The sequence below is a fragment of the Eucyclogobius newberryi genome, unplaced genomic scaffold (genome assembly GCF_026437365.1).
Source record: "Eucyclogobius newberryi isolate DKJ021-1_F unplaced genomic scaffold, fEucNew1.0.hap1 SCAF_2, whole genome shotgun sequence".
NCBI classification, from domain to species: Eukaryota; Metazoa; Chordata; class Actinopteri; order Gobiiformes; family Gobiidae; genus Eucyclogobius; species Eucyclogobius newberryi.
The window spans coordinates 14,600,950-14,626,075 of NW_027315834.1; the positions used below are offsets into that span (position 1 = coordinate 14,600,950).

At 39.5% G+C, this 25,126-nt stretch overlaps 2 protein-coding genes across 2 annotated transcripts in view; one reads left to right on the forward strand and one right to left on the reverse strand.

Moving 5' to 3' along the window:
• The window catches only part of katnal2 (katanin p60 subunit A-like 2), a 10,528-nt gene extending 444 nt beyond the window's left edge, over nucleotides 1–10,084 (forward strand). The window contains exons 2-16 of the mRNA XM_072453784.1: nucleotides 2,738–2,808; nucleotides 3,480–3,646; nucleotides 3,759–3,795; nucleotides 3,899–3,992; nucleotides 4,064–4,150; nucleotides 4,225–4,290; nucleotides 4,358–4,435; nucleotides 5,144–5,242; nucleotides 6,398–6,461; nucleotides 6,528–6,646; nucleotides 6,737–6,828; nucleotides 6,907–7,017; nucleotides 8,418–8,583; nucleotides 9,685–9,808; nucleotides 9,878–10,084. Of these exons, the coding sequence (XP_072309885.1) occupies nucleotides 2,738–2,808; nucleotides 3,480–3,646; nucleotides 3,759–3,795; nucleotides 3,899–3,992; nucleotides 4,064–4,150; nucleotides 4,225–4,290; nucleotides 4,358–4,435; nucleotides 5,144–5,242; nucleotides 6,398–6,461; nucleotides 6,528–6,646; nucleotides 6,737–6,828; nucleotides 6,907–7,017; nucleotides 8,418–8,583; nucleotides 9,685–9,808; nucleotides 9,878–10,017 (1,515 nt within the window). The 3' untranslated portion in view covers nucleotides 10,018–10,084. The remainder of the gene's footprint in view (nucleotides 1–2,737; nucleotides 2,809–3,479; nucleotides 3,647–3,758; nucleotides 3,796–3,898; nucleotides 3,993–4,063; nucleotides 4,151–4,224; nucleotides 4,291–4,357; nucleotides 4,436–5,143; nucleotides 5,243–6,397; nucleotides 6,462–6,527; nucleotides 6,647–6,736; nucleotides 6,829–6,906; nucleotides 7,018–8,417; nucleotides 8,584–9,684; nucleotides 9,809–9,877) is intronic.
• Nucleotides 9,734–23,665, reverse strand: hdhd2 (haloacid dehalogenase-like hydrolase domain containing 2). The gene is made up of 10 exons (XM_072453785.1): nucleotides 23,651–23,665; nucleotides 21,430–21,548; nucleotides 15,471–15,573; nucleotides 14,232–14,337; nucleotides 12,607–12,691; nucleotides 12,378–12,543; nucleotides 12,247–12,297; nucleotides 11,094–11,157; nucleotides 10,858–11,009; nucleotides 9,734–9,989 (listed from the first exon to the last, which is right to left on the reverse strand). The coding sequence occupies exons 2-9, from the start codon at nucleotides 21,528–21,530 to the stop codon at nucleotides 10,906–10,908; spliced, it is 780 nt and encodes a 259-aa protein (XP_072309886.1). The 5' UTR covers nucleotides 21,531–21,548; nucleotides 23,651–23,665; the 3' UTR covers nucleotides 9,734–9,989; nucleotides 10,858–10,905.
• Between the last annotated feature and the right edge of the window lie 1,461 nt (nucleotides 23,666–25,126).

The window sequence follows — 25,126 nt, forward strand, 5'->3', positions numbered from 1 at the left end:
AATCAATCAATCAATCAATCAATGTTTAAATGAACCCGACCTTAAGTGATCTGCAGTTACATTTTAACTTAAACATCGAATATCTGTTACATTGAATATCTGTTACATTGAATATCTGTTACATTGAATATCTGTTACATTGAATATCTGTTACATTGAATATCTGTTACATTGAATATATGTTACATTGAATATATGTTACATTGAATATATGTTACATTGAATATATGTTACATTGAATATATGTTACATTGAATATCTGTTACATTGAATATCTGTTACATTGAATATCTGTTACATTGAATATATGTTACATTGAATATCTGTTACATTGAATATCTGTTACATTGAATATCTGTTACATTGAATATATGTTACATTGAATATCTGTTACATTGAATATATGTTACATTGAATATCTGTTACATTGAATATCTGTTACATTGAATATCTGTTACATTGAATATATGTTACATTGAATATCTGTTACATTGAATATCTGTTACATTGAATATCTGTTACATTGAATATCTGTTACATTGAATATATGTTACATTGAATATATGTTACATTGAATATATGTTACATTGAATATCTGTTACATTGAATATATGTTACATTGAATATCTGTTACATTGAATATCTGTTACATTGAATATCTGTTACATTGAATATCTGTTACATTGAATATCTGTTACATTGAATATCTGTTACATTGAATATCTGTTACATTGAATATCTGTTACATTGAATATCTGTTACATTGAATATCTGTTACATTGAATATCTGTTACATTGAATATCTGTTACATTGAATATCTGTTACATTGAATATCTGTTACATTGAATATATGTTACATTGAATATATGTTACATTGAATATCTGTTACATTGAATATCTGTTACATTGAATATCTGTTACATTGAATATATGTTACATTGAATATATGTTACATTGAATATATGTTACATTGAATATCTGTTACATTGAATATCTGTTACATTGAATATCTGTTACATTGAATATATGTTACATTGAATATATGTTACATTGAATATATGTTACATTGAATATCTGTTACATTGAATATCTGTTACATTGAATATCTGTTACATTGAATATCTGTTACATTGAATATATGTTACATTGAATATATGTTACATTGAATATATGTTACATTGAATATATGTTACATTGAATATATGTTACATTGAATATCTGTTACATTGAATATCTGTTACATTGAATATATGTTACATTGAATATATGTTACATTGAATATATGTTACATTGAATATATGTTACATTGAATATATGTTACATTCATTGAGCCTTTGCTTTGTGGTTCAAACTCTACCTTGAGTCAGAATGTTGTTAGTGAATGTTTGCTCCCCTCTCCTCATGCAAACATTCTCACCTGTCACTTGTCATCTTTAAACAGGTATGAATGTAGTTGTGTATTATGGCGGCACAATGACACTTTGCACCTCTGCCCTGAGCTCAGTGAGTCATAATCAGGGCACAATGTGTGGATGCTGCTCCAGGCCTGTCTCTTCAGGCCTGTCTCTTCAGGCCTGTCTCTTCAGGCCTGTCTCTTCTGACCTGTCTCTTCTGGCCTGTCTCTTCTGGCCTGTCTCTTCTGACCTGTCTCTTCTGGCCTGTCTCTTCTGGCATGTCTCTTCTGGCCTGTCTCTTCTGGCCTGTCTCTTCTGGCCTGTCTCTTCTGACCTGTCTCTTCTGACCTGTCTCTTCTGACCTGTCTCTTCTGGCATGTCTCTTCTGGCCTGTCTCTTCTGACCTGTCTCTTCTGACCTGTCTCTTCTGGCATGTCTCTTCTGACCTGTCTCTTCTGGCCTGTCTCTTCTGGCCTGTCTCTTCTGGCATGTCTCTTCTGGCCTGTCTCTTCTGGCATGTCTCTTCTGACCTGTCTCTTCTGGCCTGTCTCTTCTGGCCTGTCTCTTCTGGCATGTCTCTTCTGGCCTGTCTCTTCTGACCTGTCTCTTCTGGCATGTCTCTTCTGACCTGTCTCTTCTGGCCTGTCTCTTCTGGCCTGTCTCTTCTGGCCTGTCTCTTCTGACCTGTCTCTCTTGGCCTGTCTCTTCTGACCTGTCTCTTCTGGCATGTCTCTTCTGACCTGTCTCTTCTGGCCTGTCTCTTCTGGTCTCTTCTGGCCTGTCTCTTCTGGCCTGTCTCTTCTGACCTGTCTCTTCTGGCATGTCTCTTCTGGCCTGTCTCTTCTGACCTGTCTCTTCTGGCCTGTCTCTTCTGGCCTGTCTCTTCTGACCTGTCTCTTCTGACCTGTCTCTTCTGACCTGTCTCTTCTGGCCTGTCTCTTCTGGCCTGTCTCTTCTGACCTGTCTCTTCTGGCATGTCTCTTCTGGCCTGTCTCTTCTGACCTGTCTCTTCTGACCTGTCTCTTCTGGCCTGTCTCTTCTGACCTGTCTCTTCTGACCTGTCTCTTCTGGCCTGTCTCTTCTGACCTGTCTCTTCTGGCCTGTCTCTTCTGACCTGTCTCTTCTGGCCTGTCTCTTCTGACCTGTCTCTTCTGGCCTGTCTCTTCTGGTCTCTTCTGGCCTGTCTGTAGAACTCCTTCTGGCCTCAGAGACTGAAGGTTTAATATTTGTCTTTTCCAAATCATCTGGTGAATCTGTGTCTAATTGTTCTTTGAGTGCCCAGCAAAAGTAGAATAGTTCTTCACTAATGGAAATTCCTTCTGCACATGTTTGCGTGTTATAGGATGAGCAGAGGGCGGAAATGAGGAGGAGGAGTCTTCTAGTCCTCGTCTACCATCACCTCATGGGACATGGGTACGTGTCAGCGCCAAGGTTTACATTTGACTTGATTGTGAGGTGTTTGTAGCTTTTATATTGCCAAGACCATCTGCATTTGAACAGAAAGTAGAAGGGACTGGCTGGTCAGGCGAGCTTTTATAAATAGGACTGGAGTTTTACTTGTGCTCATCAGCAGTATTAACTGGTTTATTTCCAGTGTAGCCACTTCAAATTCTGGAAAAAGAGCTACAAGTTGTTAAATGTGAATTTAGTGGGACACGGATTATAACTGCAATGATCAGTTTCAGTTTTATCAATCGTTAGGCACAGAGGGACTGGAAGAATGTAGTTAATACAGAGTTTATTCTATTTAGCCTTTAGGGCAAGTTGATCATTCATATTTTGCATATAAATAGATATGAATATGGTATGAATATAACATATTTTTCTGTTGTGGCATCAATGAAAGAGTGGGAAATGATCTAAATAAGTGGGACATGATCAAAAGAGAAACAATTCACAAGTGATTTATGCAAATGTTATGGCGGTATTTTAAAAAGTGTAATTTTCTGGGGCCATGGTCATAATTTTATTACAGCCACAGGGAACTGATATATTTAAAATGTATGGCTTATTTTATCAAGGTAATTGAAAAGAAAAATGCAAGGATCATTTTCAATATTGATCCCAGTTTATCCTGTCCCCAGGTACATGAAAGCGGCCATGGCTCTGGACCAGGAGACAAACGGAGGAATGGGGAGATTCGAGGTGTGTGACAACATCGACCTGGAGACGATGCTGATGGGGTACGAGAGCTACCACTATGTCAATTTCCAGAAGTATCCCAAACTCATCAAGAAGGCCACAGAACCAGGTATATATATATATATATATATATATATATATATATATATATATATTACTGCATGCATGGCTTATAACGGATAATTGTTTATTTCAAAAATCTGTTTGCATTTTGTCCAAAGGGGAAAACAGAAATGGAAAACTTTCTGGTGTCAAAAGGTAAAATAATCCTGTATTACTATTATACCATTAAGAACTTCTCTCTAATTAACATGTCTAACTTCACTGACCAAAATATATTTGATTTACCCTTTTTCTGTAGGAATTCCTGTTCAGCGTCAAAGCCACTGCCTAAAATCATCTCAGCTCCAGCTCCAAACTCAGGCAAAAAGGCCACAGCCAGTGCTCAGGCCAATGTAAGACAAATGTGAATAGATTTTTATAGTTTAAGGACCATTTAGTACGGTTTATGTGTTTTGTTTTGAAGGAAAATGGAGTGGATTCTTCAGAGTTTGGTCTCAGTGTTTCATCAGTTGGCCCCTGTCCCGGTGGTGAGGCCACAACAAATAAAAAGGTAGGAATGTGAAAATACAGATACATGTATTTTGTGTGAGAAGATATACATTTCCCTTTATGTTTTGTTCCCAGGGAAAGGCGGGTGAAGGCCGAGGCTCAGTAGATGGTGGCAAAGGCATCAATGACGCGGAACATATGGTATTTGATCTCAGTATGACACAAGTTTAAGTTGGAATCAAACATAACACTTTCCATTATGTTTCAGGAGCGACTGTTGAAGCCTCTCAGTGGATTCTGTGGAATCACTGGAGAAATGGGAGAACTGGCCACCATCATTAGCAGGGTGAATATTGTATTTTACTTTCCTTTTCCTTGAATTATATTGCACACAAAAAATACAATTTTCTGATCTGATTTATCTTTTAGTAGTGTTGATTAAATTATATATAATAGAGGAGTAACCCACATACGTCTTTTTTTTAATCACTTACTAGTGGTAAGAATACCCATAGATTTTATGTAGTAAAAGTACTTCACATCTCCTGACAGGAATTGAATCAGCCTGTATTTTGTATTTACCTACTTACGTTAAAAAATGTAATCTAGAATAAGCCAACTTAAGGTGCAGAAAACCCCTCCACAAAAGTAACAGCCTGTTCAGAAATGTAGTGGAGTGGAACGTGTAATATTTATGTTTCAAATGTAGTCAAAGTAAGTAAGTAAAGCACAGATCCTCAAAAAGTAAATTTACTTACTGATCACCTCTGGTTGTGTTCTACTAAAAGCTCAGATTCATTATAACGGCATAAATGTAACTCATTAACCCTCCATCAACTTTACTTTAGGCTGTAATATTTAGCCTGAGCACCAGGGAGCAGCACAAATCCTCCCTGAAAATAAATTGATCTGTTGTATTAATGAAGCTCTGTGTCCTATCTATTTCCTTTATCTATTCTAAAGGACACCTATTTACGCCGCCGTTCCTGTCCCGCATCCAGTGACCTAACCTTCTGCGTGTATGTGTGTCTCTGTGTGTGTCCCTCTCCCTAAGGACATCTATTTGCACAATCCGAACGTGCGCTGGGAGGACATCATCGGCCTGGAAGACGCTAAGCGATTAGTCAAAGAGGCCGTCGTCTTCCCCATTAAGGTGCGCACGGTATTTCAGCACTGGTATTTGGCCCGCTTCGATTCTGAATACATCTCCTTTAGGCGGCGCAAGGACCGCGGGGGGCCAGAGGGGTCAAGCCAGTCCGTTAGCCTGACGTTAAATCCATACCTGGGATAATACGGCGATGCACATACACGGATGGATAGGGATAGGAGCGCATCTAGACATATTATGTAGACCAAATGGCAAAGACAAGGCGCATCAAATCTCTATCTCGGCGACACGATAACAGCAAATCAGGCCGTCTGCATCCTCTTGACATTTGTGCGCGGAGATGAGGACGGATGTGGCGATCTTTTCCACCCCGCGCAGTTTTATTGAATAACGCCCTTTCCGCGATGCCTAAATTCGCGGCGCCGTTATCGTTCATTCAGAGGGTTAAGGTCAGAATGGCAAACGCACAGATTTGTATTCATCTGTAAAGAGGAGATATCTAGAGAGATGATGCGGCTCCAGGGCAGGTTAATCAGTGCTTTAGCATCTTGTTGGCTTTGGGGAAATTAAAATGCATTTGGAGCTTAAGGTTATTAAAGCCAAAGGATGTGTTTGTTTTTCTATTGTTTGACAAGAACTGCAGTGCTATTTATAAAGTGTGTTGGAAATGAATCACAAATTCCAATTGATTGATCTAAAGCAGGGCTATTCAACTTCATTTTCTAGAAGGCCAATTTTTTCAGAGGGCCAAAGCTTCAGGGCCGGACTGTAAAATATGTTTTGCTCGCACAAAATATTCCCCACGCTGTTATAAAATTAGTAAATACAATAAAATGACCACTGACTGATTATTTTTGTGAGAAATAACATACAAAATGCTTTGCAAAACTGCCTATCCAGGATTGAACCAGAACTAAACTAGGACTAGACTAGAAACACCATGAGAGGAGCCGTCTGCACCAGGGCACTGACACATGGCCCAGAGATGAGGGCCCCAAACCTCCACCAGGGGCCCACGAGCCAGGCCCCAGCAGCCACAGCCGACCACCGCTCCTGGTGCAGAGGGCTCCACAGAGTCGACACTGGAGATCCTAAAAGTGATAGAAGGATGAGAATGAGTGGAAAAATTGGGTAGAAATAGAATAGGAAGAGAAAATGCATATAAAATACTAAACAATGTCAAAATATTTTTCTCTACAGTACCCCCAGTTATTTACCGGGATATTGTCACCATGGAAGGGTTTACTGCTCTACGGACCTCCAGGTATTTTATTTCCTGCTTCTTCTAAAACACAAGGATATTTTGTGTACATATTTCTAATCCATGCAGGTACAGGGAAGACTATGCTGGCCAAGGCTGTCGCTACGGAGTGCAAGACCACCTTTTTCAACATCTCTGCCTCCAGCATCGTCAGCAAGTGGAGAGGAGACTCCGAGAAACTAGTCAGGGTAATTTAACTCCAGACAAGCGCCATTATCAGAAGTGTAAAGGGGTTTTTGGCTGCTCTTCACACCTCTGAACAAATCTTCTCTCTGCAGGTTTTGTTTGAGTTAGCCAGGTATCACGCTCCGTCCACGATCTTTCTGGATGAACTGGAGTCTGTGATGAGTCAGAGAGGGTCCACCATGGGGTATTTACACCTTCACGTTGGTTCAGATGCCCGTTTTCCCTCTCCATCTGATGCAGTGACACTTTTGTTGTTTTCCAGAGGGGAGCACGAGGGCAGCCGCAGGATGAAGACCGAGCTCTTGGTTCAGATGGACGGACTGGCCAGATCCGATGACCTGGTGTTCGTGCTGGCTGCCTCCAACCTGCCGTGGTAAAGAAGTGCATTCGCATCACAAGATCTCCATAAACGGCACCTGCTGGTTGAAGCAGAAAATGCATATTGATTCCGGAGCGTGGCAATAGTAAAACCCAGAAAATGGGAAAAACAGTATTTGTTCAATGTTTTATTTTTCTACTGATTGTGGAGTGATGGTGGCTTTGGAATTTTGTTCATCCGCCACAATGACTCCAGTAACAGTATGTAAAAAGATAACGAGATAAGCTGAAGGTTAAAAATATGTCTATTATTCATACAAGTAACAAACTCTAAAAGAGCGAAATCTATTATGTTTTGAAAGGGAAAAAAAGTAATTTAAATCAAGCATTATTACATTCAGTTGATTCATGTAATTTGCCACTTAGTTCTTAATAAACAGCTGTGCGTTATTTACATGCATTATGTCCTGTGGTGGAAAGAATATATTTGTACTAAAGTAAAAGCACAGTTACAAGGTATTGCAGCCAAATTTGTAAAAAGTAAAAGTTTTAGCTCACGCTTTTATTTAAGGGAGTGTCTACAGAGCCGCAGCGCGCGGCCGAAACTGCAATGTTATTTTTTGCCGCGGCTCCTAAAACTGCTGCGCTATTTGACCGCGCCGTTTTAGACCGCGTCGTTTTAGACCGCGTTAGGGTTAAGGTTAGGGTTAGGGTTAGCAGCCATGAGCCATGGCAGCGCCACGGCTCTGTTGCCACGGCCTTTATTTAATCACTCAAACTGTGTTGAACTTAATTCTGTCATTTCAAACATCAATCTTTGAGTTCTTTTTTGAGTTGTGGCCCCAACAGCAGGCGATGCACTGCCCATATATGTGTGTCGGTTTAGAAATGTGCAGAGTCAGCAGTGAGCATGAAGTACATTTACACGCTAGAATTATACTCATAAAATTACCCCCAAAAATCGACTCGTTACAGTAACCAGGGTATTTGTAATTAGTTACTTTCCACCTCGGATGATAGACGTATAATTCTAATAAATAAATAAATAAATAATGTATAAACCCGTAATCAAGATGTGCCTGGTTGGTTTCCCTCAGCAGTAAATGGTAAATAAATTGTAAATAAGTGGTAAATAGATGGTAAATAAGTGGTAAGTAAATGGCAGATAAGTGGTAAATAAATGGTAAATAAGTGGTAAAAAAATGGCAGATATGTGGTAAATAAGTGGTGAATAAATGGTAAATAAATGGCAGATTAGTGGTAAATAAGTGGTGAATAAGTGGTAAATAAATGATAAATAAGTGGTATATAATTGGTAAATAAGTGGTAAATAAGTGGCAGATAAGTGGTAAATAAGTGGTAAATAAATGATAAATAAGTGGTATATAATTGGTAAATAAGTGGTAAATAAGTGGTAAATAAATGATAAAGGCTTGTTGCTGTTGTGTGTATCAGGGAGCTGGACCACGCGATGCTGCGGCGGCTGGAGAAGAGGATTCTGGTGGGTCTTCCCTCGGCCCCGGCTCGACAGGCCATGGTCTCACACTGGCTGCCTCCGCTCAGTGCCTCAGACGGAGGAGTGGAACTGCACACCGAGCTGGACTACGAGACGCTCGCAAAGGTCAGCAAAGCGTGCAGAAGTGTTAACAGTTCCACACAAAATGTACTGACTTTTCTGAAATGAAAAATGAAAACGCTAACATTTCAGAAACAGATGGTCATTAAGCTTACATAAAATAAAAATGAATTGAGATCATAGTTCCTAGCCCTAGTTTTAATTACTTTTTCCTGACCAAAAATGTGTGTATTCCATAACACTGTGTTGAAAACAGTTAAAAAGAAGATAAACAACTTGAACCTGTTGACTCTGCTGCAACTGTTTAATCAATTACCAGTATAATCACAAAATAAGATGACCAGCACTGATAATATGCAAAAGAAAATCACATTCAGAACAACCTTTTCAAGCCTCTTCAGAGCAGGTAAATAAACACTTTTCGCTCTGAGACGAGATGAGATCAGGTCCAGAACATCACTGACTTTGACTTAATTTAAATTTAAATCAATCCTTCCAAACCTTTTTGAATAGAATTGCTGGTTTTATATAATGACTTATTTTGATTTATGAATGATTCTCCATTAAATCATTGGTTGCAGATATGTGGACAATTTAATGTATATATGGAATAACACAATCAGTTCTCCACAGGGAAGAAATATTTATTATAATTTATACCAAAATCTTGTCCCAACAAAATGTCACTCATGCAATACTCAAAATAAACAAACTAATATGCATTGGTTATTCTAACATTGGCTACATTTACACGGACAGTGAAATAAGAATAATCAGCTCACACATGAATTAGATCTGACTTTTGGTGTGCGTTGATGCTTCTGCACACTGGAGGATTTTTTTGACCGATTTTAAGCCCGATGCCCTCCTCGAGTTCAGGAGGCGTGGCCTGAGCAGCGATTCCGTGAGCGATTACTTGTGTGTGATTCTGTTACAACTGTTTGAATAGGGAGGTTCCAACAACTTTAACCAATCAGCCTACAGCGCTCTCTTGTGGCCATTATGAGCAGGTTTAATCCACACACGCTTCTTCTTTTATTGTTCTCGTTTTATTTCCGCTCTAAATTATGGCGTATGGAAATGCAGCTCATAACTGTTGTGTGTAGAAGACAAAGTACAGAGGATTTTAACATAACCCTTTTGCAGGAGATGGAGGGTTACTCTGGCTCTGACATCACATTGGTTTGCAAAGAAGCCGCCATGAGACCTGTCCGGAAGATCTTTGACGCTTTGGAGTCGATTCACAATGGTAGAGTTGTGAGTCTCAATGGTAAACGACACACCTACGATTAGCGATACTTTTGAGTTCATTCCTAAAAACATGCTCGTTCCCCTTCAGGTGATGTGAACAGGCCCGTCATCTGCTTGGAAACTGTGACCACAGCGGATTTCCTGGAAGTGATCGCCCACACCAAACCTTCAGCCAGGAGCCTCCTGGACAGATACAGCGCCTGGGAAAACGAATACATGTCTGTGTGAGGACGACGACTCAATAACAGCCAATCACAAACACTTCCTCATTCGTCTGATTGTAAATGTGAATGTTTTGAATTTTGTGTACGTTTGAGTTGTTTGTCAAGTTATTTTGGCCTATGCAGATCCCACTTGAAATCACGAATCTATTAAAAGTAAAAGTCAATTCCACTCTCGCATTTATTGGTGCAGAGTATAAAAGGGGAAGTAGAGAAAAGACTAAAATATCTCATGGAATTGTAACCATTGTTAATGTAATCCCTCATTTGTCCAGGAGTGTTCCATTGTAGGAAAAAATCTGTTGTATCATCTGAACTCTGTTTTTAGAAAAACAAAACGTTTAAAATCTCATCCAAGAGTCATTCTCAATCTGAGAATCGGGTCTGGGAGGTTTTATATCCTACATTGTGTAAGCCCTGCCCAGCAGGCAGGACCTCCTGATAGAGGGAGTTTTTGGTTTCACTAGAGACTACTCTCTTTGTTTTCTAACAGCCCTGTAATGGGCCATCTACATCCTATTGTAAACTGACATTCACTCACTCCTCACTGAGTACCTGATTAGCATCAGAATGGGCGTCTCCCGCTCCAGGGTTTCAAAACACTATTATACACGACCGGAATGTTATGTATTATGACTTTTTGACACGATCAGTTCAGTTTTATTGAAACACACTGAAACATTAATAGTGGTACTAAACTGGGACAAAACCAGTACTAGAACAGGACCAAACCAAGTCTACATCAGAATTAAACTGGGTTCAAACCTAAACTTGACCTTAAAAACAGGGCCAATATTGCGATACATCAATACTTTTACGATACACTGTGCAGCCCTGATTAACATACATATTCACCGTAACGACGAAAGCGACCGGAGCCGTGTCCGTGGTGAGGTCAGAGCAGGTTCTGGAGGATGTGTCCTACTGCGTCTGGAAAACTGCTGCAGGTCAGATGAGGCGGAGGCGTGATTTTATGTTCATCTCCTTCCCTGTATTTGCCTGCGAGACAAAAGGAGCACGTTTTTCAGCTGAAGGTTTATTATGACGGGTCGATTCTGGTGCCAAAAATTTGTGGTCACTCACCAGTTTTGACGAGAATACCCAACATTCCTGCGTTTTGAGCCCCACCAACGTCGTCTCTCGCGTCCTACAAATCAAAAAATGACATGTGGAAACTTGTAGAACAAAAACTGGATAACGTATTGCGCAAGTTTCGATACTGAAAAATCTAAATAATGCGACAGAATTGGTCATTCCTGAACAGTTTTAGAATGAGCTTGAGCTTTATCAGAACTATTATAAGACCGCGTGGAAACAAAGAAAGTACTGTCATTTTGTTTTACATTACATTCCTTTTGTCTTCCTTTTATTATCAAAAGTGGTATCGAAATCTGTAGCGAGTATCAACACTACTCTTAGTAATGAAACCAAAACACTTACTGAGGGGAAACAATAGAAAAAGTTTAAAAAAAATCTGAAAGGGAATATAGTTATTATGTTTTATTATTATGTACATTGTTTTTGATACAGTATGGAATAAATCAACTTGAATGGTTGTCGGTAAAATCAATATTTGATTTTAACATGTTTACTACTTGCCTCTCGTGTTGAGTATACTTAGAATACTCAGAATTTTCTTTGGCGGTGTTAAGCATTCAGTTACTTTCTTTAAATCAAAAATGTACATGGCAGTATTTTTTATCTATTTTTATTTAATTTAGGCTGTTTAGTGAGAAAATGTGTGTGCAGTTTTCTCTAATCAGTGATAAATATTTGCAAAACAAAAAATAAAGCTGTTTTAATTCCTGTCCCACGTTTTTTTAATACTATGATATAATTTAAGTCAACTTAAAAGTGTTCTCTAAGTATTACAGTACTCTAATTGGACCATGTAACAGAATATGGCCTTCAGTATTCTATAACTAAATAAATCTTCAAAGTATTCTCCCACCTTGGGGTGCAACGATTTATTGACTAAATCTGCATCGTATGGTTGTATGTTTTATTATTGTAATGTTATCTGGACTAAAACACATACGAAAAGACCTTTTATAACAAAGACATCGGCATTAACAAATCAAAATCTCAAAAAGACTGAACAATTTCTGATTTTCATCACTTAATTCGTAAATATTCTCGATCGAGAAGCTTTCCTACAGCATATTTCCAGCTGAATAGGGTTGATCATTTATTTAAAATGTCTTAATAATCAAAAATGTCTTTATGTGATACTTACATCTCCTATCATGACGGCTTCAGAGGCACAGCAGCCCAAGTCGGCAAGAGCCTGTTGAAGTAACTTTGTAAATAAGTGCTTTGTGCATTATGACATAACATACACATGAATAACTAAAATAAAAGAAATACCTGGGTAAAAAACGTTTCCTCTGGTTTCCCCACAACGGTTGCTTTACGATCTGTAGCAAACTCCAGTCCGGTCACAAAGGGCCCGGGACCAAGAGCTAGACCGTCTTTACGCTTATAATATCGAGCTTTGTGGATCGCGATGAGCGGAGCGCCATCCAGAACCATCCTGCAGAGTAAAACGGTGAAGCGTTTGGCTTTGTTTGGTCTTCATGAATGATTGCAGTGTTACCTGAAGGCCTTGTTCATCGTCTCGTAGTTAAAATGATCAGGAGCGAGTCCAATGACAACCGCGTTTGGATCAGACGTGTCGATACCTGGGACAGATCGATAATACCACATAAACATACACCACCCATATTCAAAAAGACGTTTGTATTTATTGTTTTCCAGTCAGTGAGTTGTTCCCTTTCTTTTTTGGCGTATTATTGGTTTATTCTAGCCAAGTACATCCGATATTTCCACGTCTTTCTACAAAGTTGGGCAGCTACATTTACTTTTTGAAGAAATTGACAGCATACCTTTACATCTACTCGAGTAGTTTGAAGAGTAGTCTCACTATAGCACATGTTACTCTTCCCACAGTGAGTAATTTTACAGTGACAAAAGTGTTATTTGAACATTAAATGATTCATACAACCTTCAGATATAATTTGTTTACTTAAGTAATAATTATGTGGGTCACGACTTGTACTTGAGTAATATTTTAATAAAGTAGTGTTACTCTTGAGTACAAACATTGGCTTCTCTACCGACCTCGGTCCTTTCATCTATAGTATAATTATACTTTGTTTTTTTATAACACTGGAGTTGATGGAAAAAGGGAAATAAAAGGAAACATTGTATCCAGACGAGTAAACAGTATATTAATATGTTAAAGAAGTTAAAGTTCACATTCTGTTTGTAATTGATGACATCACACTAGGAAATTACCCAGCAAACACTGGGAAAAAACTCAATTTAAAATATAAGAGAGCACCTTCATTTTGTTGAATTAAAGGCGGTATGGACGATTTTTCGGCGATTTGAGAACGCAGGCGGAAGTGCGCATGCGCACTCCCCCGTGCGGACTGATACAACACACACGTGCGTTTGTTTATTAGCGCAACGGAGCGCATCACATCGCTCGTCTCCCGTAGATTCCTGTCTACTTCTGAGTCAGCTCGAACTGTCTTTCTCCGTCTTCATTTTGCCCCGTACACTGAGGGAACTATATTATGATAGATCCATGCGCTTAGGCACGCGGAAACGTGGGGACGAGCCTGACGCGGCTGCAGGTGAGCGGTAGGTGCGTTTTATGATTGATACGTGGCAGAACAAATTATTTATCCACGTCACGAGGAAATATGATAAAAAATTTGCTGAAAAAAATCGTCCATACCACCTTTAATGTTTAGAATGTCAAAATCTGCATAAACTTTGTCCGGAATGCCTGTCCCTAGTGTGATGTCACATCCTGTGATTTTCTACAGATTTTTGGACTTTTCTCCACAAATACCTACTCGGTGTGTAACACTATCATTTATATGTAACAGTTATAAATACACCAAATAAAGTCAAAATTTGAAAATTGTTCAAACCCATTGTAGATCATTGCATGATTATATGTTCGCTATTTGTTCACTGCCAGGTGCCGTACTTGTTTGACAGTGCGCACGCTCCACCTTACGGCACGCGCTTAGAAAGTAGTTCTGCTCTGATACACGTCACGTTGTACATGCTGGTAATATCTGTGATTAAACATGAGTTAAACTCTGGCCAAGACTCCTCGCTCATTTCGACTCCCGTCATATGCACTTAAAACAAAATAACCACATAAGACTGATTTTTCCCCGAACAACATGTTGCCTCCAGCACCTGTAAAGTCTTCCAGAGCGCTGTCGTCCACCAGCAGCAGAGGTCTGTGCTGCTTCTGCTCCAGGAGGCTCCTCGCCGCTGTCAGAGACGTGAAGATCTCCTTTTCCTGCGGAAGAGACTCACATTACATTGACCGAAGGCTGTTGACGAATAAAGAAGTTCTCTGTCAACTAACGACGAGCCCTGCGCATCCATTAGTCGAGTAAAAGGGACTGTAATAGAATCATTATATATACAGAGAAGTACAAGTGAACAACCCATGCCCTCTGCTTTCTGCTGTTGTTAAATACATCTGAAGAGTCCAAATGAAAACAAATCGGTCCCTTTTGAATCTGTCTCAGTGTCTGATGAATTTGCCCATGTTTAAGTTCATAGTAAAAATCGATTGTTCCATTTGGTAAATTAAAAGTTAATTCAGTCCTTGACCATCGGCTCTGTCCAAATCATCTATTTTTTAGTTTTGTCTTTTTTGCTGGGGTCAAATGTACACTCCACATGTATCCATCACCCGAGCCCTACATCCCAAATACATTGTTTTAAAGTCAAACGGAATACGGCAGGGTTATTCAATTTAAGGCCCGGGGGCCAAATCAGGCCCTCTAAGTGATTTAGTCCAGCCCTTTAAAGGTTTAATTCTAGGTTAGCAATAGTTTAAACCTGGTTCGGTCTATGTTTAGTCCTTGTTTAATTCCGCTTTGGACCTGTTTTGATTCCAAAAAATCCAATCCAACTTTATTTGTTAAGCGCATTTTACCAACACAAGTCTCAAAAGTTCTGCACAGAGTACAAAACAAGTAAAATTGATTTAAAAAAAAATAATTATAAATTAATAAATGTATAAAAATCAAATAAGTTTTCATTCTGGTTCAGCACTGAAAGGACAATTTTGCAAAGGAATTTTGGTAAAGCATTTTGTTGTTTCTCACAAAAATCAAATCTACCCAAAATATTTCCCTTGGAGGTTCAGATTTATTTGCTTTAATCTATGTATATATTTCTGATACAAATACAATTATAATTAATCAACAAATAAAAATGTGACGGATTAACAGTCTAACATTGACATCTCTGTGTTTAAAGATTTTCTGCTTTTCTGGTGGACGCTTCCATTAGCTACACAAGTTCCTTCTCGTTGAATTCAAACACCTTTCTCCTTTAATCTCCATCTGTTTGTATCAGAGACGCGCCGGGCCCCTGAGATTAAGAACCATCGCTGAAGCTTTGAACTCTTGACTTTACCTGGAGGTCAAAGTTGAGGCGCTGCAGTCTCTCCAGGAGGATTCTTTTACTCTCTTTTGTCGTGTTGGTCACAAACTTGATGGCGACAGACGCTTGTCGTAACCTTCTCAAAGCAGATATAAAAAACAAATATTTGTATTACTAGTCTGTATAGTATGTATACATTTGAATTAGTCTTAATTAATTATTAGTCTTTTGAATGAAATATGTTTTTGCTTTAGTCAAGATTTAGTCAACTGATTCTTTTTCATTTTTTCAAGTTAATCGAGTTGACTAAATGCATTTATTATAGCTAAATATTATATATTTAACTATAATAAATGCAATCATTAATGCATTTATTATAGTGCTTTCATTAATTTATGTTTAGTTTTTAATTTTGAATGTAAATATCTGTACATTTAGTCTTAGTTTTAGTCGACAAAAGTATGTAATTTATTCTTTATTCTTTTACTCTTTATGGTTTAAATTCATTTTCTTTTAGTCAATAAAAAGATGCCTTTGACAAAAACTATGACAAAATCTTTAAGTGGATAAATCATTGTATATAACTTACTAAACCCACTCACATTCTCCTGCCGTGAGCGTCCTCTCTTACTCTGTATTCTGTATATTACTACTGTACATTCACGTGTCATGTTGGCGTTTACCTGCTGAGGGCGTCCTCTCTTACTCTGTATTCTGTGTATTACTACTGTACATTCACGTGTCATGTTGGCCTTTACCTGCTGAGGGCGTTCTCTCTTACTCTGTATTCTGTGTATTACTACTGTACATTCACGTGTCATGTTGGCCTTTACCTGCTGAGGGCGTCCTCTCTTACTCTGTATTCTGTGTATTACTACTGTACATTCACGTGTCATGTTGGCCTTTACCTGCTGAGGGCGTCCTCTCTTACTCTGTATTCTGTGTATTACTACTGTACATTCACGTGTCATGTTGGCCTTTACCTGCTGAGGGCGTTCTCTCTTACTCTGTATTCTGTGTATTACTACTGTACATTCACGTGTCATGTTGGCGTTTACCTGCTGAGGGCGTTCTCTCTTACTCTGTATTCTGTGTATTACTACTGTACATTCACGTGTCATGTTGGCGTTTACCTGCTGAGGGCGTTCTCCCTTACTCTGTATTCTGTGTATTACTACTGTACATTCACGTGTCATGTTGGCGTTTACCTGCTGAGGGCGTTCTCTCTTACTCTGTATTCTGTGTATTACTACTGTACATTCACGTGTCATGTTGGCGTTTACCTGCTGAGGGCGTCCTCTCTTACTCTGTATTCTGTGTATTACTACTGTACATTCACGTGTCATGTTGGCGTTTACCTGCTGAGGGCGTTCTCTCTTACTCTGTATTCTGTGTATTACTACTGTACATTCACGTGTCATGTTGGCGTTTACCTGCTGAGGGCGTCCTCAATTACTCTGTATTCTGTGTATTACTACTGTACATTCACGTGTCATGTTGGAGTTTACCTGCTGAGGGCGTCCTCTCCTACTCTGTATTCTGTATATTACTACTGTACATTCACGTGTCATGTTGGAGTTTACCTGCTGAGGGCGTTCTCTCTTACTCTGTATTCTGTGTATTACTACTGTACATTCACGTGTCATGTTGGGGTTTACCTGCTGAGGGCGTCCTCTCTTACTCTGTATTCTGTGTATTACTACTGTACATTCACGTGTCATGTTGGCCTTTACCTGCTGAGGGCGTTCTCTCTTACTCTGTATTCTGTGTATTACTACTGTACATTCACGTGTCATGTTGGCCTTTACCTGCTGAGGGCGTTCTCTCTTACTCTGTATTCTGTGTATTACTACTGTACATTCACGTGTCATGTTGGCCTTTACCTGCTGAGGGCGTCCTCAATTACTCTGTATTCTGTGTATTACTACTGTACATTCACGTGTCATGTTGGAGTTTACCTGCTGAGGGCGTCCTCTCCTACTCTGTATTCTGTATATTACTACTGTACATTCACGTGTCATGTTGGAGTTTACCTGCTGAGGGCGTTCTCTCTTACTCTGTATTCTGTGTATTACTACTGTACATTCACGTGTCATGTTGGGGTTTACCTGCTGAGGGCGTCCTCTCTTACTCTGTATTCTGTGTATTACTACTGTACATTCACGTGTCATGTTGGCGTTTACCTGCTGAGGGCGTTCTCTCTTACTCTGTATTCTGTATATTACTACTGTACATTCACATGTCATGTTGGCGTTTACCTGCTGAGGGCGTTCTCTCTTACTCTGTATTCTGTGTATTACTACTGTACATTCACGTGTCATGTTGGCGTTTACCTGCTGAGGGCGTTCTCTCTTACTCTGTATTCTGTATATTACTACTGTACATTCACGTGTCATGTTGGCGTTTACCTGCTGAGGGCGTTCTCTCTTACTCTGTATTCTGTGTATTACTACTGTACATTCACGTGTCATGTTGGAGTTTACCTGCTGAGGGCGTCCTCTCTTACTCTGTATTCTGTATATTACTACTGTACATTCACGTGTCATGTTGGGGTTTACCTGCTGAGGGCGTCCTCTCTTACTCTGTATTCTGTATATTACTACTGTACATTCACGTGTCATGTTGGAGTTTACCTGCTGAGGGCGTTCTCTCTTACTCTGTATTCTGTATATTACTACTGTACATTCACATGTCATGTTGGCGTTTACCTGCTGAGGGCGTTCTCTCTTACTCTGTATTCTGTGTATTACTACTGTACATTCACGTGTCATGTTGGCCTTTACCTGCTGAGGGCGTCCTCTCTTACTCTGTATTCTGTGTATTACTACTGTACATTCACGTGTCATGTTGGGGTTTACCTGCTGAGGGCGTCCTCTCTTACTCTGTATTCTGTGTATTACTACTGTACATTCACGTGTCATGTTGGCGTTTACCTGCTGAGGGCGTCCTCTCTTACTCTGTATTCTGTATATTACTACTGTACATTCACGTGTCATGTTGGGCGTTCTCTCTTACTCTGTATTCTGTGTATTACTACTGTACATTCACGTGTCATGTTGGCCTTTACCTGCTGAGGGCGTCCTCTCTTACTCTGTATTCTGTGTATTACTACTGTACATTCACGTGTCATGTTGGCGTTTACCTGCTGAGGGCGTCCTCTCTTACTCTGTATTCTGTGTATTACTACTGTACATTCACGTGTCATGTTGGCGTTTACCTGCTGAGGGCGTCCTCTCTTACTCTGTATTCTGTATATTACTACTGTACATTCACGTGTCATGTTGGCGTTTACCTGCTGAGGGCGTCCTCTCTTACTCTGTATTCTGTGTATTACTACTGTACATTCACGTGTCATGTTTGGGTTTACCTGCTGAGGGCGTCCTCTCTTACTCTGTATTCTGTGTATTACTACTGTACATTCACGTGTCATGTTTGGGTTTACCTGCTGAGGGCGTCCTCTCTTACTCTGTATTCTGTGTATTACTACTGTACATTCACGTGTCATGTTGGGGTTTACCTGCTGAGGGCGTTCTCTCTTACTCTGTATTCTGTGTATTACTACTGTACATTCACGTGTCATGTTGGCGTTTACCTGCTGAGGGCGTTCTCTCTTACTCTGTATTCTGTATATTACTACTGTACATTCACGTGTCATGTTGGCCTTTACCTGCTGAGGGCGTCCTCTCTTACTCTGTATTCTGTATATTACTACTGTACATTCACGTGTCATGTTGGCCTTTACCTGCTGAGGGCGTCCTCTCTTACTCTGTATTCTGTGTATTACTACTGTACATTCACGTGTCATGTTGGCCTTTACCTGCTGAGGGCGTCCTCTCTTACTCTGTATTCTGTGTATTACTACTGTACATTCACGTGTCATGTTGGGGTTTACCTGCTGAGGGCGTTCTCTCTTACTCTGTATTCTGTGTATTATTACTGTACATTCACGTGTCATGTTGGCCTTTACCTGCTGAGGGCGTCCTCTCTTACTCTGTATTCTGTGTATTACTACTGTACATTCACGTGTCATGTTGGCGTTTACCTGCTGAGGGCGTTCTCCCTTACTCTGTATTCTGTATATTACTACTGTACATTCACGTGTCATGTTGGCGTTTACCTGCTGAGGGCGTCCTCTCTTACTCTGTATTCTGTGTATTACTACTGTACAGTCACGTGTCATGTTGGCGTTTACCTGCTGAGGGCGTTCTCCCTTACTCTGTATTCTGTGTATTACTACTGTACATTCACGTGTCATGTTGGCGTTTACCTGCTGAGGGCGTCCTCGCTTACTCTGTATTCTGTATATTACTACTGTACATTCACGTGTCATGTTGGCGTTTACCTGCTGAGGGCGTCCTCTCTTACTCTGTATTCTGTGTATTACTACTGTACATTCACGTGTCATGTTGGCCTTTACCTGCTGAGGGCGTCCTCTCTTACTCTGTATTCTGTGTATTACTACTGTACATTCACGTGTCATGTTGGCCTTTACCTGCTGAGGGCGTTCTCTCTTACTCTGTATTCTGTGTATTACTACTGTACATTCACGTGTCATGTTGGCCTTTACCTACTGAGGGCGTTCTCTCTTACTCTGTATTCTGTGTATTACTACTGTACATTCACGTGTCATGTTGGCCTTTACCTGCTGAGGGCGTTCTCTCTTACTCTGTATTCTGTGTATTACTACTGTACATTCACGTGTCATGTTGGCCTTTACCTACTGAGGGCGTTCTCTCTTACTCTGTATTCTGTGTATTACTACTGTACATTCACGTGTCATGTTGGGGTTTACCTGCTGAGGGCGTTCTCTCTTACTCTGTATTCTGTATATTACTACTGTACATTCACGTGTCATGTTGGCGTTTACCTGCTGAGGGCGTCCTCTCTTACTCTGTATTCTGTGTATTACTACTGTACATTCACGTGTCATGTTGGCCTTTACCTGCTGAGGGCGTCCTCTCTTACTCTGTATTCTGTGTATTACTACTGTACATTCACGTGTCATGTTGGCGTTTACCTGCTGAGGGCGTTCTCTCTTACTCTGTATTCTGTATATTACTACTGTACATTCACGTGTCATGTTGGCCTTTACCTGCTGAGGGCGTTCTCTCTTACTCTGTATTCTGTATATTACTACTGTACATTCACGTGTCATGTTGGCGTTTACCTGCTGAGGGCGTTCTCTCTTACTCTGTATTCTGAATATTACTACTGTACATTCACGTGTCATGTTGGCGTTTACCTGCTGAGGGCGTTCTCTCTTACTCTGTATTCTGTATATTACTACTGTACATTCACGTGTCATGTTGGCGTTTACCTGCTGAGGGCGTTCTCTCTTACTCTGTATTCTGTATATTACTACTGTACATTCACGTGTCATGTTGGCCTTTACCTGCTGAGGGCGTCCTCTCTTACTCTGTATTCTGTGTATTACTACTGTACATTCACGTGTCATGTTGGCGTTTACCTGCTGAGGGCGTCCTCTCTTACTCTGTATTCTGTGTATTACTACTGTACATTCACGTGTCATGTTGGCGTTTACCTGCTGAGGGCGTCCTCTCTTACTCTGTATTCTGTGTATTACTACTGTACATTCACGTGTCATGTTGGCCTTTACCTGCTGAGGGCGTCCTCTCTTACTCTGTATTCTGTGTATTACTACTGTACATTCACGTGTCATGTTGGGGTTTACCTGCTGAGGGCGTTCTCTCTTACTCTGTATTCTGTGTATTACTACTGTACATTCACGTGTCATGTTGGCCTTTACCTGCTGAGGGCGTCCTCTCTTACTCTGTATTCTGTGTATTACTACTGTACATTCACGTGTCATGTTGGCCTTTACCTGCTGAGGGCGTCCTCTCTTACTCTGTATTCTGTGTATTACTACTGTACATTCACGTGTCATGTTGGCCTTTACCTGCTGAGGGCGTCCTCTCTTACTCTGTATTCTGTGTATTACTACTGTACATTCACGTGTCATGTTGGCCTTTACCTGCTGAGCGCCTCCTGTGCTCCGGCCACAGCTGTGTCTTCTATATGAAGAGTTCCACTGAGGTCAATGAGCACAGCCTTCAGAGCTCTTCTGCTCGACATGATGAGTCTGAACAAACACTGCACGAAATACATCAAAAACACAAGATTACATTTAGCAATCTATTCCATTATTATAGAAAAAAACATCTTGAATTTAGAGATATCAATTTGAAACATAGTAGATACAACAAAATATAGAGGGGGTTTTGATATCTTATTTAGTTTTTGAGTGAACTAAATCTGACTGAAAATGTTGGTAATTATGCCTCATTTTTTTGAATAAAAACTATAATCAATCAGTCTTAGAATTAGATATTAAATCCTTCAGTGCGATCTATCAAAACCTTGTTCAAGATTGTAAAGTTTGGTGTGTTGCTACTTTAAGGGCTGATCTTTATGTCTGCATGAGAAACAAATGCATTTTAAGAAAACAGCCTTCGAAGTAACTATGTCCTATATGGTTGATTAAATTAAAGAATAAAACACATTTAGGAGAAGACTGGAGAGTGTTCTTGTTTACAGGTTAAAGCTTATGTTAAGAGAACAAACTGACCAAAAATTTAAACAACTTAAACAGCATAATCTAAACATGGAATCTTAAGTACCAAAACATATTTTTCTTCTTATAATATCATGAATGTAAAGAAAGACGTCTTTGAAGATGAATGATTGACACTTTTACTTCAAAAATGCATTAAAATAAGAATAGCCTGCTGCGGGAATATGTGGGAACCATTGAATACTCTAATAATTTGCTAAAATAAATAAGTATTGCTTGAGTAAATGTCTCGTTACTTTCCTAATGTGTAAATTGTGTTGAAAGGATTTGATAAAGCTCTTTTTATGACGACTAAATTGAGCTTTGGTTTGATGTTTCGGGCTTGATCATTCATAATAACTTTATTCCCTCATAGATAAAGGTCCATAATCATAGTTAACAAGGGTAAATTTATCAGATTATTGTGTCGGTCACAGTCTGAGAGGATTTGTCAAAGGTTGGACTAGAATACAGATTTGTGGGATCACATTTATTGGCGTTAGATGTTTGGTTGTACAATTCCTCATTATTTAGTCACGCTTGGATTTCTCTCGGTTATTTATCCATGACAGAGCTGCACTAAGGCATTTAGGTCACACTTGTCCTGGTTTTGCCCTGGTTTTACCTTGGTTTAGTCCTGGTTTAGTCCTGTTTGGCCCTGGTTTAGTCCTGGCTTAGTCCCAGTTTGGCCCTGGTTTAGTCCTGGCTTAGTCCTGGGTTAGTCGTGGTTTAGTCCTGGTTTTGCTTTGGTTTAGTCCTTGCTTAGTCCGGGTTTGGCCCTGGGTTAGTCCTGGTTTAGTCCTGGTTTAGTCCTGGTTTGACCCTGGGTTAGTCCTGGCTTAGTCCTGGCTTAGTCCTGGCTTAGTCCTGGCTTAGTCCTGGTTTAGTCCTGGTTTAGTCCTGGTTTAGTCCTGTTTGCCCATGGCTTAGTCCTGGTTTGGCCCTGGTTTAGTCCTGGCTTAGTCCTGGGTTAGTTGTGGTTTAGTCCTGGTTTTGCCTTGGTTTAGTCCTGGTTTGGCCCTGGGTTAGTCCTGGTTTAGTCCTGGCTTAGTCCTGGCTTAGTTCTGGTCTAGTCCTGGCTTAGTCCTGGTTTAGTCCTGGCTTAGTCCTGGCTTAGTCCTGGCTTAGTCCTGGTTTAGTCCTGGCTTAGTCCTGGCTTAGTCCTGGCTTAGTCCTGCCTTAGTCCTGGTTTAGTCCTGGTTTAGTCCTGGTTTAGTCCTGGTTTAGTCCCGGTTTAGTCCTGGCTTAGTCCTGGTTTATGAGTAAATAAGGCCAATATCTACAGGATTTAACACTAGAATACCAGAATAGATTGAACTCGACTGTAGTGTTCATAACTATCATTATTATTATTGCTATTTGAAATCAGGGGGAAACTATAATAAGAACAATACATTCATAACCACACTGCATGAATAATGATGGTAATGCAAACATTGAATAAATAAATGCATGGCACAATTTAAGTCATTCTGCTCTTTACACTAAAAGTAATTGTGCTTTTATTAAAACACAGATCAACTTTTGACTTTGAAGTCGATTCAAGGACAAGATGTTTACAATATCTTATAAAGTGATCCCTCATTTACATATGTGTCTATATTCGTGTGCAAAATGACAAAAGAAAACAAAAACAGCAAACCTTTAGCTCCTCCAGCAGCAGCTTCTCCTCACTTCCTGTTTACACTTTCTTCTTCGCTGGATTAGAAATAATACATCTGTAACGCCCCCTAGGCCTCTGAGCTGGAAACATTCATGGTTCTTGTAAAGTCTGTGAGTCTTTGCAGGTGAACAGGGAAAAATATTACATTTAGTGATATTTATTTGAAACTGTAGGAATATAGGAAAACATATTTATAACCTCCTGTTCATTATCTATTGTTTTCATATATAAATAAGACATTTTATGTGTAAACATGGCCACAAGCCCAGAATTACACATTTGGGACATTTAAATCTGAAAGATGTTTAAGATTCTTACCTGATTTTGTTGAATTGAGACCATTTACCATTTAGGGGTTTTTGATATTTTATGTAGTATCTCTAGTAAAACAAATGTGCATAAATATTCATGTTTAGCCATTTCTTTTGGAGTTAAAACATCAATAAATCAGGCTCAATTAGACAGCATTTGGTCTGTGTGAGTGCTACTTTAAGGGTTGATGGTCTATGGATGCATCTGGACTAAATTAGATAATAAAACATATTGGACACTGCTGTTGTGTCCAGTTGAAATCAAATCAAATGTTCAAATTAATATTGTCAACCTAAAGCTTTTGTCACTATAGTGGAAAGAATACCAAAAACGTGCTCAAGTAATAATACTGTTACTCTAAAGCGTCTAAAAACTACTCAAGTAAATGTAACTACGACCCACCTTAGTTTTTTGAAAAGGATTACAAAATATACCTTAACAAAATGACAAATACAACCCCACTCTCCTGTGCATTTGTGCATTATTAATAAGAGGTTTAGAGACGACTATGGCTCATTAGAGAATAAAAAACATATGTGGTCTATTGCAGTAACAAGCAGCAGATGTGGGGCATTAAGGGTCTTTAAAGGGCACATAGATTTAAAATGGAGGCGTATTATCAAAGTGAAAACCTGCTCGAGCTCCAATCCTCTTTGCCGGCTCGTCGTGAATAACATATGCACGTTTGCCAAAATATTATGCACCGTGAATTATTTGTGAAAAACATTTTATATAATCTCCTTTTTTTTGTGTTTTCCCTCTTAACATATTTGGTATTTTATTTCATGTATGTGCTGGGTTATCTTTTAGGTCCAATATGTTTTTTTAGCACAAGATCCAAAATCCTGCTTTAGTTAAGACAGGAACAGCACAAATGATAAAACTATAGGAATGGTTAATCTATTATAACATTTAAAGGTGCAATTGTAATGTTTTAGGACGGCCACAATAGGGCATTAAAACTATGGTGTTTTTTATATGTTTATTCAATTCCATGTTTTATTGCTCTAAATAATGTGCGAAAACATGCACTTTTACTGTGTCATCTCGCCACAGATCTGGGGTAGTTTTATATTACGTGTGTGACTTTATTATCTCTTTATATTTTGCTATTATATTGTTGTTTCTTGTTGCACGGTTTGT